Source organism: Saccostrea cucullata, unplaced genomic scaffold (assembly GCF_032062105.1).
Source record: "Saccostrea cucullata isolate Sc308-1 unplaced genomic scaffold, CSIRO_AGI_Scuc_v1 ctg9340, whole genome shotgun sequence".
NCBI lineage: Eukaryota > Metazoa > Mollusca > Bivalvia > Ostreida > Ostreidae > Saccostrea > Saccostrea cuccullata.
In genome coordinates, this window is record NW_026925634.1 from 6,250 (window position 1) to 26,170 (window position 19,921).

The window sequence follows — 19,921 nt, forward strand, 5'->3', positions numbered from 1 at the left end:
ATATATCTAAATGTCGAGTTGAAAGCCACAGCAAGTGTTTTCCTCTTTTTGCAAATAAGACCTTGAATAAATTTTGCTTCATATGAATTCAAAAATAGGTTTTGTAATATCGGGACGCAATTAGTACCCGTGTGATTTCAATAGATTGCTGTAAGATCTGGACTCCAAAAATCAAATAGATATTGTCAATCAGAAACTCAAGCATCTTTTTTATGACAACTTCAGAGTACTTGTGTGTACAATGAGAATGGTCTTTAAACAGAATAATTTTGCAAATTTAGGATTAAGGATTTACTCCTTACTTCACGACTTTGTAGCAGACGCTCTATACACTGCGCCACCTGGGTGAATCATTGAAGAATATCATTAATTGTGTACTCGAACAATAGATACTATATTTATTCGGAACTATTAAAAATTCACATTGTAGGTAGGCTACTGTTGAAGTCAAGCTATAGAGAAAATTATGGCTACCGTTTTTTATGCTTATGTCTTTCAGATTCATGATAAGATATTGCTGAATGTAGCCCTGCAGTATCAATCCAACATATTTATTTTACCACATTCTATGAACTGATTTCAACATAAATATACAGAACAGTAATCGAGATCAAAAGTCCTTGTAACAATGCAGATTGGATATGTGCAAATATGGACTTATAGAAATGCTAGAGGTGGGACCAGGCATGGAGGAGTAAGCATCCTCAAAAAATAATTGTGCAATCTTATTTTCTCAGCCATTTCTATCAGTTTTGCGTTCTCACTTCTCGGGACTTTTAAAGAGTGATATCATGACGAAATATGCAGTCTATACTAAGAGCCCCAGTGCTATAATCATGTGCGTTAATCATGTTCTTGAAGGCCAGGTTTTAAATTGCATTTGCCGTTGGCACATAGGCAACAATTGTTCTTTTGCACGTTTAAATGTCCTATTACGATTAGATAAGAAAAGATTGTAATTAACTGATTGAATTTAAACCTTACATGTTTTAAACTAGATTTCAGGTTTTAGTGTATCAGCAAGTTGTTTTCTGCAATACAAAAATCCCTGTTTTTTATGAAATAGCCAGTTAGTTTCTTTGAGGTAATTCTTTGCAAAATTATTGGTGAGATGGCAACTTTAAAGAAGATTGATCAAATTCAGCTTGCAAATTGGATTGGTAGAGAATGTCATTTCGATCTTCTATACTCAATGAACAGAGACGGTTGTACTTGCGCGAAATTCCACGAACTATGTGACAACAAAGGACCCACTGTGACTGTCTTCTTCAATGCAGACGATAATGTTTATGGTGGATATGCATCTAAAAGCTGGACAAGTAATTCAGGATGGGTAAATGACAACGTTGCTTTTTTATTTAAACTGTACACAACAACATGTGGAAACCACAACAATTTGCAAATAAATGTAAAGATCAGACATTTGCATTTGAAAAAAACTGTGGACCGTGGTTTAAAGAGTTGCCTAGTTTCAAAAGTTCTTTCATGAAGATATCAAATGTTTACAATCTTGATAAGGAATTTCTCTTTAATGTATACTGGACAAAAAAAGTTAAGGATCATCAAATTAAATATGTTTTACAAATACTGTATCATAGAAAACAGAATGCTTTTTTAATTTTAGTATCATATTTCATATTTAAAAAATGAAAATTAAACACTGGATGTGATAGATTTGTTTGAACACACGTACGAATTGTTTATTACGGCCACATTAGAATTCGGCATGTTGGGGGTAGACCTGAAGTGAGAATTTTTTTCAGAAGAGTCAAATTACGTAACTAAAATGATTTCCAGTAATTTGTATGACCTCCCTGCGATGCCCTGCATCGCAGACCCATACTGCCCATCAGCCGTCCAAGGCTAGCCTGAGGGATTTGTTGTCATTCCTCCTCCAATACTGTCTGAAGCTCCCGTCGATTTGGGGGGAGTGTAAGACGAACTGAAATGCGTTGCTAAAGAACGTTCCAGGCATGTTCAATTAACTTCAGGTCTAGAAAACGACTTGTCGGGTCCAGACGCTAAGTTGTTTCACTTTCCATGTATTGGTTTACGATTCGGACTCCATGATGTCGAGCATTATCGTACATTCAGATGAAATTCTTACCCAGAGTACATGCAGTACGTCTAACAATAGGATGAAGAAAATCATTTCGGTATTTTAAACCTGTCAGGTTGCCTTCAATAATGTGCAGATCAGTTTTGCAGTCAATACTTATGCCTGCCCAAAACATCACCAAACCTCCATTTACTCCATATCGTTTAGAAATGAAACAATCAGCATATCTTTCCCATTTTGCAATCCAAACAAGTCGTCTGTCATCATGGAAGTCAAAACAAAATCGGGACTCGTCTAAGAAGAGAACAGAACACCAATGACGTTATCGCCAAATTTCTGTGTTCTGTTGCCCACTGTTGTCGATTTCTGCGGCACTCTAATTTTAATACCGGACGTACGGCTGGTCGGCAAGCCTTGAGAATTGCTTCCTGAAGTCTGTTTCAAACTGTTTGAGTAGAAATCCGTCTGTCCGTTGCACTCAGATGGCCAGTATTAAGCTTAAGAGAACTTTGGAAGCGGTGCGTCTCTGTAAAATTAGCCGAAAAACGATCCTCACGGACTGCCGTAGACATTGGATCTTCCAATTTTAGCCTTTTTAGACAATTTTTTGCCTGTAAATATCGGTTCCATAGCCATTAATTTCGCATTGTGAAAGATAAAGTTTTTCTGCATCATGACGTTGCGTTTTTCCAGCTTCCAGCATCCCTGCTGCCATGGAGTGTTCTTCCATACTCATATGCCTCCTCATACCGTCTTATCACCAGTTCTAGCCAGATATACTGAAATTTTCTTATGTTAATTAAAGAAAACCATCTTTGATACTTCTATGCTTCCATTGTTGCACTTCCTTTTTTAATGCCACGTACTTTCTTGACCAATATGTCTCAAAACCCATTAAACACGTGTGACATAGGTATCGAATCGTGTTAATGACGTGTTTTTTAAACTACATAAGCCTTGTTGTCACATAAAATCATGGGTATGAAAATATTATTCTTGTGTAAAAATATGATCCCTAATTTATTTTGCCCAGTATAGAATTCTTTAACATGGAAAAAGAAAATGCAAGATCCATTGCTTCTGGACACAACAATGTAAAGGACCTGGCTGTTTACGCAGTGCTTGGTAAGTATTAAAAATACCTCTATCTTAGAAACTAACTTTACTAAGACAGTAATGTAAGACAATTTAATATATCTGCTGAATGAATAACACGAAACTGTTTAGGTAAATAAAATTCCAAGTCTTCATATCTTATTTTAAGACGGACCTGGCTCGATCACTCCATGGAGAATTTCTCCTTTATGGACATTACAGGTGAGAGATAGTTTTCGTAATGTCCACGGTCTCAAAGATTGTTTTTATCTAAAAATAAGTACACAAGTTTTCTTTTTTATACATGCAATGTAGTTACCTAGCCAAGATTTTCATAACGTTTGATTAGAAGTCAAAAATTTCTTGTCATTTCTTTCGGCTCTTACGTCTGATCTTTCAAAGAAATGGTCATTTGTACATTATTTTCATTTGAATAAGTATGAAATGCTGAAATTCTTTGGTAAATTAAATGTACATATTAAATTAATACACATTTATCATTTGAACGTTGTTAAAATATTGTACTCGTGGAACACTTTTTTATCGCTCACTCTCAGGAATTGGAAAAACAGCTTTCCAACGTTCTTGGTTATTTCTTTAAGGCTTGTCAAGATTTAAAAGACTTTATTTCGACTTATCAACCTCCAAAGGATCTAGATGTTCCAGACGTCAACATATTGTTTGTCGGTGCGGTTGGTGCAGGAAAGTCTAGCTTCCTTAACACAGTAAACTCAATATTCCATGGAAATATGACATCACGCGCATGTACAGGAAGTTTTGATCACAGCCTTACAACAAAAGTAAGGAAATTTGTATGTTTACACATTTTACTCATCTGATCTAAATATACAGGCCTACATTATGTTCATATAATATTTAATGAAATGCATGTGAAATTGTTTCTCAAAAAATTGTGTTTTGTAATTTAGAACCCATTATTCTTCTTTTATTTGAATTATCTATTGCAAAACATCTACAGAGAAACTGCCGTCTTGTTCTTCATGTATAATTCATAGTAAAAAAAATTAATCCTGAAAATACACCTGATTGTACATTTTCTAAGCTTAAATCAAAATACAAGACATCGATGCTTATATTGCTTCATTGGTCATTTAGTATGTTCACAATTAGTAGTGAAGAAAAGACATCATTATTTTTTTTAACTTAAGCTAAATTATATTACATTATATAGATCAAAGCATCAAACTTGCATCTCTTGGTACATGTTGCTGGCCACTTGTTTACATGTACATGTGTCAACTATATTTAGTTCCCCTATTGTGCAACTCACCTCGTATAGCAAACATGACGCTTATAAACATGTACCGAAAACAATCATATACATGTACGTTATGTCCCTTTAAAAGTTCTCCTCTTCACTAATGCATTTCATTTCATTAAGCTTCAGCAACTGCGGGTTCGGGATCCATCCACAGGATCTTACATGCATGTCCGACTTTTTGATATTCCTGGTATAGAAGAGGAGCTTTCAATCAAACAAGAAGATATAGGTTTTATCCTTGATGGTCATCTTCCAAATCAATACAAGGTAATGGGTTTCTTTCATGCATATCGTTTTTCTAATTTTGGAACAATAAGATGAAGAAAAAAATATAGTAAATGGTTATTGTTCTGGAGGATTTTATAGTATTAAGCCAAATCAGAGAATATATTTATATGCATAGCCAAATGCATAGCCAATTCTTTGACATGTTGTCAATGAAATATGCTCTAAACAAACTAACAAATATTTAGCGAATGTCGCTTCAGTCTTTTCCATGTTTGGAATATATATTTTATTCATGAATGAGATTTAATTATGATCGACATTTTTGGATAAAATGCACAATCAGACTGACTTCATAGAAAATCTTAAAGATAGCCTTTTGCTACTGTATGACCAACTGTACAAAGTTTCATACTCAGTACCATATCACATTTTGAGTCATGTACTCAGATTCTCGTTAGTAATTGTAAAGATATGCATAAAATATATGGAGATAACGAATAGCTTTGAAGTTCAAAAGTCCATTAAACTGTACAAGTCAGAAGTAGGGCAAACACAAGTCGACCTTTTAAACTTCAGAAGTGGGATCATGTGTCTTTGAGGAGTGAACATCCACCTATCACACCCACAGTGTGCCCCTTTTCATGATCTGGTAATATCAGAAAAATCCGTCTACAATTCAGTGTTTAAATAATGCATAAGTACATTGTCTAATAAATGGCTCAAGCCAAGCAAAATTTGCAAGTAAAAAAAATGCAAATCCCAGAAAATAAATAGGAAGTTGTTTTTTGTTTTTTGTTTCTTGTTTTATCGCCAGTTTTGAGCTATATTAAATATTTTATAAAATGTTCTACCCATTCTCACAAGCCTCTCCAGATGTACCTGGTTTTAAGACAGAGACACCAATCAAAGATAAAATTCACGTTGTGGCTTTTGTGATTGATGCTAGTACTATTGGAAAACTAAAGCCAGGCGTTGTACACAGACTGAGTGTTATCAAAAGACTTATTATATAATAGTGTCATTATTTGGATGTACTATGCCGAAATAGTATTCAGGGTTTGACACATGGTGCACGAGCCGGAGGCGAGTGCACTATGTGTCAAACCCTGAATACTATTTCGGCATAGTACATCCAAATAATGACACTATTATTATTATTATGCTGACTGTTTTTGTATAATATGATATGAAATGCAAATTCAACATTTTATTTTCATGAATTTAACTTCACACAGTGACTAGGTAATGTAGTTTACACAGGGCCTTATGTAACAGAATTAATTGTTTAAGTGTTAATGATAGTGGTTCTGAATTGTGACATTGCATCCGGAAAACTGGAAAATAGGTTTGACAGCCTGCTGATTAGAATTACTTTCCATATCCATAGCACACTTCAGGAGTGCTGCATCATCATTATCACTCATCTCAGTACATGTATCTGGTTAAACAGAAAATATGCAGTACATGTAAGTTAATCATCACTTTTAATCACTGCTTACATAGATATTTACAAGTATCTTTAAATTAGAGCTAAACAAAAGATCTTGTGAAATAAGATTTACAAACCTGTCACTGTACACGTGTTTTGGATTGCAACTAAAGTGCCTCTTTTACCATCACCTGACTTAATAGCTTTCCCTAAAAGAAAAGAAACAGCACTTGATTATTAAGTCCATGTAGTATACTGCACTATATTACTTCTACAAAAAGATATGTGTTTACATGCAAAATGTAATTTGGTTGCAATAATCATTACTATACTCCTCTCTCTAAATAAAAATTTAACAAACCTGCATCTTTGTGTGTAATTTTTTCACTAGGTTCTATTTTATGTCCAACACAAACACTGATAGCATCTGACATAGCCTTTTTCTGCTGATCTGAAAGATAAATATGTACATGGTTGTAAAACTATACATAATATTGTTTGTTAAACTTATATATAGAGTACATCACTGCGATAATAAAAGTGGTTACCTGAAGTATCATAGCAATAGCTAGCAAGTGATGCTTCATTTCTGTGACCGCTTATTGTTGCAATATGCCTGGATTCAAATCCACAATTGTTCAAAAGGGTAATTGTCGTAGATCGAATGCAATGATTTGTGTATTCCTTTGTTAAACCCGCACTCTTAGACAAATTTTTCATGAATGTTTTCAACTTGTTCAAACCAACTGGTTCATTTCTGTACCAAACTGTCATCGTCACTAAAGCTGTTTTTTTGGATGAAGAAAGAGTCGATCACTTCCCAAATGTCTTTTTGACAGGTATTTTTCAAAAGATTTGACTGGACAGAGAGGAGAGTTTTTAATTTCGTACATACGTGCCCCTGAACTCTCTGTCTCGTTTGTTGTTCCCTGATGATTCTTCGAAATTTCAGAAGTAAGTTTTTTTACAAAACGTTCTCCATTTTCTGACATGATTTCGAAATCATGTACCTTCAAATTTTGAAGGTTTTCTTGTCCTCTTCTGCAGAAATATAACACAATTTCAAAAATTACTTTATTTAAAAGTCCCTGCGGTGTAGCAGTATTAAAAGCTAGCTTATGCTCATAAAGTTTTCTGATATCTTTTGCCAAAATAGCAGGGTGGTGGTTGACTCCCCCCTTGCCCTCTGACCTAGTTTTTCTTAGAAAGGACGAAAAACAGCTGTTTGCAGGGCCAAAACCCGGGTCACTGATAATATCAATTGTTGAACAGTTTTCTTTCATGTACCTGCAAATCCCCTGACGTATATTTAACAAAGAGTTCTTTTTGTAAAGTTCCCCCGTTTTTGTTCTTACATTGCTGTAGAAATCCTGTAAGCATTCACAAAGATCAGTTTTGTTGTATTTCAATATATCGGTTTCTCTCCCCCTTTCACGCAAAAAGTCTGTAAATATTCTGATGGAAAAATTTGTAGCATGTTTCGTTTTTATCGACATAAAATAACTTTCTTTAAAGTCACTTGGCTTTATCTTTCCAAATCTAGACATTGCGCACCTTTACTTGAGCTTGCACTTTCCAAAGCAGACGAGAAATCAAGTGAAGTGCGCTTTGCACTTTCACCCACATTTCCTATCATTTTAAGCGTTTTATAGACCTCGCTTTCGTGGCTTGACATTGTAGTGTAAAATAAAGAATTTGAGCATATGTACGGGAATGTCCGGATTGCTCTTAAAATTCCTTACGAATTTTAAATGTTTTGGAATTGAAGAAATTTATTTTATTTGTGTGTGTGGCTACGGTACAAATACTATGTTTAATATACGTAAAATATCTTCTAACATAACAACGGACGTTGTAGCGTAATCGGTAGCGAGTCGGATTCCTGATCCTACGAACTGCCGCGTTGAGAGTTCGAGCCCGATCGTGGGTACGATCAAATTTTCTGAAAAAAAGTCAAAGATGTGCTCTATTTCGGCATAGTATGCTTACGCTATATAAATCCTTAGACCACTATGCGAAAATAGTAGGGTATGGGTTATATAGAGACAAACTCACAGGAAGCATAATAATTGTGGATAGAGGTAAATGTTAAATTGTAAACCTTATATATTCAATGGTCTTTATGTGATTCGTTGTAAATGCTTGTATGTGATATTATTTCAACTAAAAGAAGTCATTTAAACAAGTCTTACCTAATGTAACTGTGTGAAAACTATGATTCAATTTTGTTTTTCCGTTATCAATAAAAATGGAAAGGTTCTTAAATATATTAACCATATTTCTCATTGTTTCAGGTGTTCCTTTGGTTGTTCTTTTAACAAAGTTGGATAAGGTGTGTCAGCTTGTGAGAAATGATATCACAAACATCTTTAAAATTGAAATGGTTGAAGAAAAAGTCAATGAGGTTGCACAAATGATAGCCATTCCTAGATCACACGTTCTTCCGGTGAAAAACTACGAAAAAGAAACCGAATTGCAAACTGAATTAAGCATACTAGCTCTACGAGCGATGAAACAGATTCTCACATTTGCCAATGATTACTTTGAGAATTACCTGGATATGGCAGTCATCCCAAACAAAACCTTCGCTCAGTTTAAAAGCAATGACTGATCCGTGATAAAACAGACTGAAGACATTTGTTTCCCTAATCTTTACATTCATTTCAATTAAAACAAGCAAATTAAAAGAAGTGTGGTCAACCGCTTTCGGTGTTTTTGTGGGTGAGATGTCATTTTTATGAATATTGTGTCAAATATGAACGCTTTGTCATATGTCCTTTAGAAATAACAAACGATTTTTTAAATAAGGTCAATCGTGAAGGTCAAGGAGTCAGAAATCATACCATGCTCGGAAATATCTTGTCACAGGTATTTAACATGTCAAATAGGAAAGCCCCATCTTTTTTCAATATAAGGAACAAGATGTATTTGTGAAACCCTGATGACCGCGTATGGCAACATAGCGAAGATTAAATTTTTCTCAAATGCAAAAAAATATATATATTTTACTCAAAGTAGGGTTTTCCAACAAGAAATACAACTGTGAAATACGAAATCCCTAGCATCACCTGTTTAAAAGTTATGGCCGGGATAAATTTTGAAAGATAGGTCAAACTCCAGGGTCAAAGGGCAAAATTGTAGGTTTCTTAAGAAAGGTCTTGTCACAAGTAATACTCATGTGTAGGATGAAAACCCTAACCCTAACCGTTCAAAAGTTATGGTGAGGTGGGTCAATCCCCAAGGTTAAGGTCATTCTTGATATCCAAAGTTCTGTCAGAAAGATAAAACATGCGAAATATGAAAGTCTTAGATCCAACCCTTCAAAGATCCAAAGGTTATGGTCAAGTTTAGTTTTTTTTAACAATTTAAAAGCCAAGGTCAGAGTCAATGGGTCAGAGTTCTTGAAATTCAATAAAAGGTCTGCGTACAAGGATTACAAAAGTGAAGTATAAATTTAAGCCCCAGTCCTTACTTTTCAAAACTTTTGCCAAGGTTCAAGTTTTTTTCCAATATACGAAAATCTCCAAGTTCAAGGTCAAAAGGTCAAGGTTGACTGTATCAAATAAAAGGTTTAGCCACAAAAAATACATATGTGAAATATGAAAGTCCTAGTAAGTACCATTCTAACTTTTGCGAAAGCGGGGGACAACAATCAAAGTGATACAGTAAGAAACATCAGGGTTTATTTCCTTTGAAATGTAATTAGAATTATCAGTGCATTTTAGTTTGAGACTTTAATAACAAGTAGAATATAAATCTAGATGAGCTTGATAATCTTAATAACTCTTGTGCATAACTTGTTAAACTTTTTAAGCGTCTTCCTCTTTAAGAACGATCCTTGATTCTGTTTTAAGTCATTTAGTACCCGTTTGTGTATGCCGTAAGTAAAATAAATCAAGTAATGAATAATACAGGTTGTGTTCACTCTCTATGACACTTGATTTTACTTCATTTTTGAGAGGTCTAATTTGATTCTATTCGACGGAGGTCATCTAAACGGCAGCTTTTTTATCAAATAGGTCTGTATTTCCTGTTGTTGTCGGTTCTCGTACATATTGTTTTCAATTTTATCTTCTCCCAAACAACAAGGCAAAATCTAAGCAAATTTAGCACAGAGCATCTAAGAGTAAAGAGAAAGATTTTTTTTACTAATAAAGGGCACATATATAGTTCAAAGGGAGAAACTAAAAAAAAAAGATCATAATTTGATGGGGTCATTCAAAATCTTTTCAAGACCTGTTGAACAAGAAAAGATGAAAGTCAGATGAAAGTTAACCAACAGAGTGTAAATTCATGTTTCTTCACATTATGACCCAAAGTGAGAGGTTGAGGCAACTCATGGATATCACATATTTACTAAACAAAAATTATAGAGATGTAAAACCCTACATTTATCTTTATGAAAAAAAAATAATAAATTCATATTTATTTGGATGCATCCATAAGTAGTTTAAATTAATGTTCAACTTTGTTAAAATCATGACAGTTGGGGTCAAATTGGACCAATATTTAAATTATTTGTGAGGGTAAAGATAGTATTTATTTCTCAAAAATGATAAAATTTATTTTATAGAAGCATTCATATGTGATATCTTTTTATGTTTGTTCAAACCATGAACCCAAGAAATAGTGAGGGTCAATATAATCAAATAGAGTTTTCACACGCAAAATCATGATAGTCATAAGAATATAGAGCATCCACTTTTACCGTATGTTTGGATCTGTTTTGACTCCAGGGAGAAGCCTTAGGGTAAAATAAGGGCAATATGTCAATATCAAAGAAATACATAAACAAAATTTGTAGGAATCATATAATCAGAAAAAGCAAACCCAATGTCAGACTTATTAATATGGAAGCATCCACTGAAAAGGTACAATGCATGTTAAAATTTGTTGAAATTTTAATGCCGGGTAGCGTGGCATTACAATAATGAATATGCGATTAAAGGTATACAAAGCAACATATAAACAATTTGAAAGTCAAAAAGGTACATGTAACTCAGGGTATAAATAGTAAACTAACAATTATTATGGGAAAATTCAGTCAACATTTGACTCAGTCATAATTTGTATTTGTCGACAAGGTCATTGTATCGACAATAGATCTTACGAAATTATTACTTTTAACGAATCTTCTTATATTCTTGTTCAATCAAATTATTTGTCAATAACCTACCTCGGTTAAGAAATTGTTCATAGGCAGAGCATACTCTTGCATATCGAATCAAATTAATGATATAAACTATGTGTGCAGGGGATGAAACAAAGACCTTGGTATTTGATATCCGGATTAATGAGGCCTAGTCTAATTCGAGTGCGCATGACTTTTGCGCAGCCTTTTAATTCACACAAATGCGACAGAACACTTTCCAAAATATTTTGATTTTGATATAAAATTAACATTATCTGAAACGCCTACTGATCTGAATATGTGATTTGACAACAATATTTGGAAAAACACGCTGAAATGGCTCTAACGACGTCACTGTTTACCGATTTTGTAAGCAGTGCGTGACGCAAAAGAATGGTATTTGACTCGCTTATATGTTCGTAGAGATCCATGGATATTTTACATGTACCAAAAACTGATGACAGAACATCAGAAGAAACATAGCAACAATCTAAATATTGCTATTTTTACCAAGAAAATTATCTGCACCGATATGTATTTATACCAAAATATGGCAATTTTAGAGGTATTGGGCATCGATAAAATAAACCTATTGTATCGATATAATAAAACAGTTAAAGTATATGCTTGAGGGAGTCATCAAGATTCCAGTTCCCCAAGAGCAAGTATATTTCCCGAGGCGCTTGCTCAGTGATATATTTTAACTGTATACTATGACTGGTAATGACCTACATGCAAATGAATTTATCCCGCTTCACATAGTTGTATATATTACTGACTGGATGCTAGATACATGTAATCAAATGCTATTTTCCGTATTACGTCGCCGTCAAGGAGTAAAACTTAATTCTAGCACGCGATTCCCTTCCAAAAATCGTTATTGTATAAACAATGGCGGCTTAAAATTAAAACGGTTTGCAGTCTTAGCTTGTCACTAGTTATGATATCTTATGTCGGTTGTTATTGGGTTTAAACTTGAAATATTCATTAGAGGCTCATATATTTTTTTTTATTTAAAAAGGTCCTCAGCGGGATAAATTTGTAACACAGTCAGTAAGGAACCTAATATCAAGTAATACAGGGTTTGAAATGGAAATCGGTAATGGAGGAGGCAAAGATTCGCCGAAAAACGGATTTCCATTTCACACCTGTTTAACACTATATTAGGTCCTCAACTGATTGTGTAATTAATATCATGGCTTTGGGTAAACGTCCTTAAGATTAGCTTGGTAATAAGGTAAAAAAAATCATCATTTTTTTTTAAGCTATTAAAATAAATATATATATATTCCTTTCTATGCCATATATTGTGCCAAAGAGGTTTTAATGACATATATTTGATTTAGAGAGCGCCTATGTCAATACATTGGGGTGAAGGAAATTTTGTTGTTTACAGTAAGATTATATGCAATTGCATTAATGGTAACAACTTCACACAAGTAGAGCTTACGTGTGTCCTGAAGGAATGTCTTGACCTTATTTCAAGGTAATCTTAGTACATAGAAGGACACTTGCAGAAAAGATGTACATAAATTTTAGTCGGTACATTACTTTTTAGTATTATAAATGTAGGATTACAATATTACATAACATTTCAAACGAAAAGTTCGTGGTAAAAGTAAATCATACCCTAGAACCAAGACCATGTTGGCGAGTGTAATGTCACTGCCAGAAAAAAAAAAGTGAAATTATAATGAAGATACATCCATAACTTTATGTTTCACGAACATACTTTAAAGAAATGTATTTCTGCATACAGGTTGTGTCACTTTTTACAAAAAAGGTCAGTGGGACAAAATTTAAGGAAAAAATGCACTGAAATAAATTAAGGGTAACTATTCATACGTTTTTTTTTTTCATATTTCTTTTAAATCCTTTGAATCCAGTTATAGAAAGAACAAAAGAAAAGATAAATTTATAAAGTTGCTCGGTTTAACCCTTCCTTAAATACAACACTCAAGTGAAGAATCCTTAATTTGTCAAAGGAAACAAAATATCTACTTTTCATTGTTGTTCAATGTGGTGAATGATGAGCATTGAATTTTAGTGCATATATCTATAATATTAAATATTTAAATCATTAAATAAATTGCAGTACAAAATTACAAGTAAAATGAAATACTAATAATCGGTTTAAGGCTGTTTCCGTGTCACGTTTTTGTTTTGATGGCCGCAGTGGATAAGATTCGTCCTTATGTAGCTTAGAAAATTTTCAATAGCTTCACTTGCAATCAGGCATTGGATTTTATCGTTGACGCCATTGGTGTCCATTGATAACACCTTTTTCCCGTGAAGAACAATAAAAAAGACACAATTGTGCATTCATTTTTCTAATCAACATCCTGGCACTATCAGCCCTTCTTAAAACACGTGTATATGCAGATGACAATTTAGAAGCTAGATCCTGAAAAACGGAGAATGATCTGAATGCACATTCAATTTATACAATTAACTATAACTATCATCATCTATATATGTATGACGAGCGGAATATTTCACACAAAATGGGCACATCATCAATATTGTCAAAATTACAAAGGTGTCCATTTTCATGCTCACAGTATAATCGTTATTCCTTGCTGAGTGAAAATTAATATATACGTGCCTTTATTTACAGGGCAATTTATATGTTTTGTTGATTTTAACTGCCTACCGTACATAAATTGTTTTCCGTGTATTCTAAAACGAAAGTAAAACATTTTTGGAGAACATTTCACATCCGCTCTTCGTAAAGGTATATAATGTTTTAGTTGTTACTTAGAATTAGTATCTCGTTTTATTGAAATATTTAAACAATAAATTTTTTCGATGATTGTTAGTACAGGAGTTAAAATAATATATAGTTGTTGTAGAAAAATACAGGCATTTATATAAGAGCTGTATAACCCTTGTAATCGTTTAACTACAACCTTAACGTTAATTCCTGTACTAACAAACATAAAAAAAATATTGTTTATATACATTTAAAGAGTAAGAAATTATTAGTTAATATCATAGGATTTTTATTAGATGAAATGTATTGTACTTTTGATATAAACGTCATTGTACGTTTTAAGGTTCATAAAGCCTCTGTTCACTCATATGAAATGTAGCTTGAACCTTAATGATTTTCCAAAAGAAAATTATTTTGTAAGTAAAATACCGACAAGTATAGCATAGCTTGCTGGGCAAAATTGGACAAAAAACACTTCAACTTGGCAAATTTATAAAGGAATAATAGACAATTCAATTATGTCATTAAGAGTTATCCCTCTTATCAGAGTATCAATGACCCTTAATGAAAGTCATGGGACAACAGTTGGTGAAGAAATTTATTTATTATATAGGCATTAGCTAATAAATAGTCTCTATTAAAATACTACCAAAAATCTAGAGAATTTTAGCGTTTAATATCTTGACGTTTTATTGAACGCTAATATTTCATTACGTATATGAGTATGCCCGAAACATTCCGAATACGAGCGTTCAATATCGAACGCCCCGATGTAAACAAAAAAAAAGTCGTCTGGTCAAATTCTCAGAGCGAAATTAAATAAAAAGAAGTATTATTTAGGTAAGATATGTGTATTTTTCACACTAAAATAAAATTATTTATTAAAATACAGTACATATTAGACCAATTAAAACCTAATTAAGCAAATCATATCGCTCGATAGGGTCATCGGAATGATGCGATATTGAACGCTAACAGGACAGACGTTAATTTGAATACCGATACAAAAAATTATAAATTTTAGGTTTTTTTAGTTGGAATATTTATTATAAATTAAGTAGAAATGTTTTGGCTATATAATAAAGGAGTTATTGAACTTATATCGGTGAATATTGGCATTTCGTTTACAATCTCGTTGGCTGTTCAAATGCACTAGTCTCGTTTACCCCAGACTCTCGCTCTCGAGACTTTGCCCGAGCGAGAGTTTGGTCTGATTTCTATTTAATTTTTGTAATTTCAAATCGAGGCTTACCGAGAAATCGGTATGGATTTTCATTGGCTGATACATTCTCTTCGATGCTAAGATCTGTATTCTTTAAATAGGTCAGAGGCTGCGCCTTTACTTTTCTCTGGTTTTATAATAAAATACCTCTCTCTGCTTTACAAGGAACAAAAAACGTACATATCTTTGTTTAAAAAGTAAATTCTCACATGTATTTTCATGGGAGTCGCCATTTTGTTAGCAGGTTTAGCGACCTCTACTGGTTACAGAAATTAAATAGGAATTAGACCAGACTCTCGCTCGGGCAAAGTCTCGAGAGCAAGAGTCTGGGGTAAACGAGACTACAAATGCACTCGCAGGCTCGTGCATTTGAACAGCCAACTCGTGGCAATATTCACCGATATAAGTTCAATAACCCTATAATACTGGGGTACAAATATGTAATAAGCTACATACAATGTATAGGAAACTTTAATTTTGCTACATTTGTTGACAAAGATAATTCTTAGCACATATTTTTTTTCAAGAAAAAAATGATGTAGTTCTTTTGAATAATGCTGAATATTTTTATTGGTAACATAAGATATGTAATGAAAAAAAAAATTTTTGTAAATATTATGAGTGTCGTGAATTACTAAATCATTGAAAATGTGTATAGATCATGAAATTAAATACCATATAATGCGATATACCACCGATTATGATTGGCAACTTCAAGTACAGATCAATGCAAGATAAAATCTTAGAAACCATTACAATGCATAATAAATGATTATGTTCTTTCTAGATAATCAAAGAAATTGTTTATGTACATGGTTATTTTCATTTTTATTTATAATTAAGATGAAAAATTCATTTGAACGGTATTCAACTTTTTCTTTATTAACATTTTGAATATCCATATTATTCATTTCTTAGTAAGCGGTATGTTTGGAATTTGCAAATGCCAAATACAAAACCAGATAGCAGAATGGATAGAGAAGGAATGTCATTTGGAGCTTCTGTACAGGATTAGTCTCCATGGATGTACCCCTCAGAAGTTCCATGAGTTATGTGACAACAAGGGACCTACAGTGACTGTCTTCTACAACACAGACAACAATCTGTACGGAGGATACACGTCAAAGAGCTGGGAAAATAGTGGAGGATGGTTAAGAGACGAAAAGTCATTTCTGTTTAAAATTTTGAGTAACGGTAAATGGAAACCCAGAATATTTTCTCATATTAAAACGAACATAAGTACAAATGTTTTAAGGAAAAGCAGTTATGGACCTTGGTTCGAGGATTTAGGATCCTTTAGTGGTTCTCTTGAGAAAACCCTTGACCATTATTCACTGAGTAAAGGTGGCTTATTTCGCGGCAGTTACTATGACGTTGGAGGAGAGAACGCACAATCCATTGCAAACGGACATAATAATGTCTTCGACCTAGAGGTATATCTCGTTAAAGGTAATGAATGACCCAATGTAGATCTTTCCATATGTAAAATATTCATTTTAAAAGTAACAATAATAATGACGTTCTTTTAGTGGACTTTTACGAAGAGCGCTGACTTTAACAGTTGACGCCTTACTTTTACATTAATTTAGTAAAATGTACGGAGGCTCTTATACGTCGATATAAATATTTAGCTCAACATTTAATTAAATGAAAATAACGGGTTATTTCAATGCACATACGAGTTGTCCTTGAATAAAAACGAAACCACCTTACCTTCAACTCCGGGTCTTTACATGTTTACATGAAAGCTTTTCTTATGTATTATCAATTCTGTATCTCTGTACATTATACAAGTTTAAATGTCCAAGTAAATCGTCAACTGTAGAAGTCAGTGCTTCTCGTAAAAGTCCAGAGGTGAAGAACATTTCGTGATTTAAATTATTTTTTGCGTAGTACACATTATATATATTGGATTAATTCCTTATACTACACGTAGTATTTTGTTTGCACTTAATCTTTAATTCTTATTGTTCATTATTATTATAGATGGTCCACAGATTAACACCTGTGATCCTTGGAGAGATCCACCAGTCTGGGAACCAGCGGTAAAAAATCAAAAAAAAAAAATCAAAAACTCTAAAAATATTTTAATTAAGGACAGATAATGCACACTTTTGTGAAAAATATTATTAATGTCAACTTGGGCCATGTTTTAATGAATAATATGAATTAGTTTCACTGCGCAATTTTTAATTATTGTATTCAAAATTGCCCCCCAAAAAAGGAAATTGAAGTGAAAAATATTTATATAGAATAATGAGGATGGTTTCAGAGGGGTTGAATTTTGATAAATGATGTTCTAGAAATTTATTTTGGAATCATGATCATTTGTAATGAAATTGGATCAAAAAATTTAAACCAATCCAGGCATCCAATTTTCGTTTGTATCATCTGTTCGTAAATAAAAATTTGTGTAGTTTGAGGGAAATAGCTGTAATGATGTAAGCAATTTTTATAGGAAGACTTACGTATAATTAGCTAATTAATAGGTTACTTTTAAAAGATAAATTTATGTACAGTTTTGATATTAATGAACATACTATGATAAATCAGCTATTCATACGCATATGATTTATTTTGAGAGCTTTAATAACAAAATGGTAAAACATTTGGGGAAAACATTTAGTCATTTCAATGTTTGGAAATGTCATGGTCATTTTTCAAAGTCTTTAGTTCTTTAAAGAATAGTGTTGTTAACATTTGCCTGTTCCTTGTTAGGGAAATCAAGACAATAACTGCTTACTTTTATAGACGTTTCTTGAACTTAAAAACTACGTATTAGACTATGTTCCTATGGAAGAAGTTGAAGTCCCAGAAGCAAACATTCTTCTTGTTGGACAAGTTGGTGCTGGGAAATCAAGTTTGCTTAACACTTTCAATTCCATATTTAAAGGAGAAGTGACGTCACGAGCCTGGACAGGAAGTTCTGAACACAGCATCACTACAAGTGTAAAACGCTATAAATTTTCCCTCCGGGAGTAGTATAAGCCTCCTAGCTAGTGCGGTAGTGACGTCATAACCGGAAGTGGTCTAGCGGAAGCGGAAGTGGGCTAGCCAGAAATGTCCTAGCCGGAAGCCGGCTGAATGGCCAGTTCAACTGACCTAACACCCCACCCCCCACCCCTAGCCTTAACTAACCCTAACTAACCCTAACCCCCTAGCCCTAACTAACCCTAACCCCCTAGCCCTGACTAACCCTAACCCCCTAGCCCTAACTAACCCTAACTAACCTTAACCCTAACCCTAACTAACCCTAACCCCCTAACCCTAACTAACCCTAACCCTAACCCTGACCCCCTAACCCTAACTATCCCTATCCCCCCTAGCCCTAACTAACCCTAACCCTAACTAACCCTAACTAGCCCTACCCCCTAACCCTAGCCCCCCTATCCCTAACTCTGGGCTAGGTGGGCCAGTATATAACCCCTAAATATGGTGTTTACACTATGTTTACATTGGTACGTTGGTACTACGTTTTGTTTATGCGCCGTGTGCAAAACATTTCAAGAATGTCATTATGACGTCACGCATTCATTCACAGTCTAGCCAGTCTAGCCTAAACCAGTTCAAACTGGATTTTTTTACTGAAAACAATAACAAATAACACACACAAGACAGATTATAACAAGAATCAATACGTTTTACCTGCGTTTTTATACCTGTTTGCATCACCTGTAAAGAACCGTGTGCAAAAAATTAGGGTCGTGTGCAAAAGAAATATACCTTTTACCTGTGTTTCCTTATATTCCTCTTGCATCATCTATAAAGTGCCGTGTGCAAAAAGTACGATAAAACTTACCGATTCATTGTGACGTCATCCATGTCAGCGAGCTACCCTATGCATTATGACGTCATACACTTGTAAAATTAAAGTTTCATTTTCACTTTTGTTTCTAAGAATTTAGATTTTCAAAAAATGTAGAACTATCTTTTGTTTTTCCTCTGTTTTACTTTGATGATTTTCCTGCTGTGAAGCTTTTCTTGTATAAAGCTCAATTTCTCCATGACCACGGAAGTAAACATCCTGATGCATTCTTGTCATGTGAATGTTGAGAGCGTGTTCATTTTTGAAATCTCCTTTCTGACAGACCTATCCCACAGGTAAGTTTGTCTTATTTTTGTTTACATTTCCTATGAAGGTGTCATCTTTACATTTAACCATGATTTATATGTAAAGTTCTATTTTGAATTTTAATACTGTATTCATCCTCATTTCATGTGATTTACAGTTGTATAACCTGCATGTAACTCAGAGTGCATTTAATATTTGTATGATGGGTCATTCTATGATTGAATTTCAATCAGAAAAATATTCACTTAATTTTGGTAAAATACATGGTATTTTTTACATTTCTGTCCCTTTTATCTGTAAATTATTGCTTTACTTACATTGTAAAATGAGGTTAAATGTGTATCACTGTATTGTATAATTTTTCAGGATCAGCTGAGATGTTATTTCACTGGATTATTTTAATGGATAGGCTTATCGGGCATATAGTTGGATATCTCTGGTAAGTTTGTCTTGTTTCTTTTTTAATTGTTTACATTTCCTATCAAGGTCATCTTTGCATTTAAGCATGTTTATATGGTTAATTTAATTACTGTGCAATACTTATGTGATCTGTTGTCTCTAACTTACATTCATATAAGCACACCCTTATTTAACCTAAAATATATTAACACATGATTAAGGGATCTTCAGAATATTATTAAGTCCTTTTGTATAAATCATGACATAATTTCATAATTCATTATGTATGTT

General features: G+C 33.5%; 3 protein-coding genes across 3 annotated transcripts; 2 read left to right on the top strand and 1 right to left on the bottom strand.

The window, feature by feature from the left end:
• Positions 1-3,101: 3,101 nt before the first annotated feature.
• On the top strand, positions 3,102-5,677 carry LOC134269397 (interferon-induced protein 44-like). The gene is made up of 5 exons (XM_062751588.1): positions 3,102-3,184; positions 3,324-3,376; positions 3,712-3,954; positions 4,557-4,703; positions 5,555-5,677. Exons 1-5 carry the CDS (start codon positions 3,109-3,111, stop codon positions 5,675-5,677), a joined length of 642 nt encoding a protein of 213 aa, XP_062607572.1. The 5' UTR covers positions 3,102-3,108.
• A 179-nt stretch (positions 5,678-5,856) lies between these two features.
• On the bottom strand, positions 5,857-6,867 carry LOC134269398 (uncharacterized). The gene is made up of 4 exons (XM_062751589.1): positions 6,642-6,867; positions 6,455-6,544; positions 6,231-6,302; positions 5,857-6,102 (listed from the first exon to the last, which is right to left on the bottom strand). The coding sequence occupies exons 1-4, from the start codon at positions 6,865-6,867 to the stop codon at positions 5,957-5,959; spliced, it is 534 nt and encodes a 177-aa protein (XP_062607573.1). The 3' UTR covers positions 5,857-5,956.
• Positions 6,868-13,885: 7,018 nt separating this feature from the next.
• Positions 13,886-18,141, top strand: LOC134269400 (uncharacterized). Its single transcript, XM_062751590.1, has 4 exons — positions 13,886-13,958; positions 16,078-16,608; positions 17,146-17,204; positions 17,911-18,141. The coding sequence occupies exons 2-4, from the start codon at positions 16,086-16,088 to the stop codon at positions 18,139-18,141; spliced, it is 813 nt and encodes a 270-aa protein (XP_062607574.1). The 5' UTR covers positions 13,886-13,958; positions 16,078-16,085.
• The last annotated feature ends 1,780 nt before the right edge of the window (positions 18,142-19,921 follow it).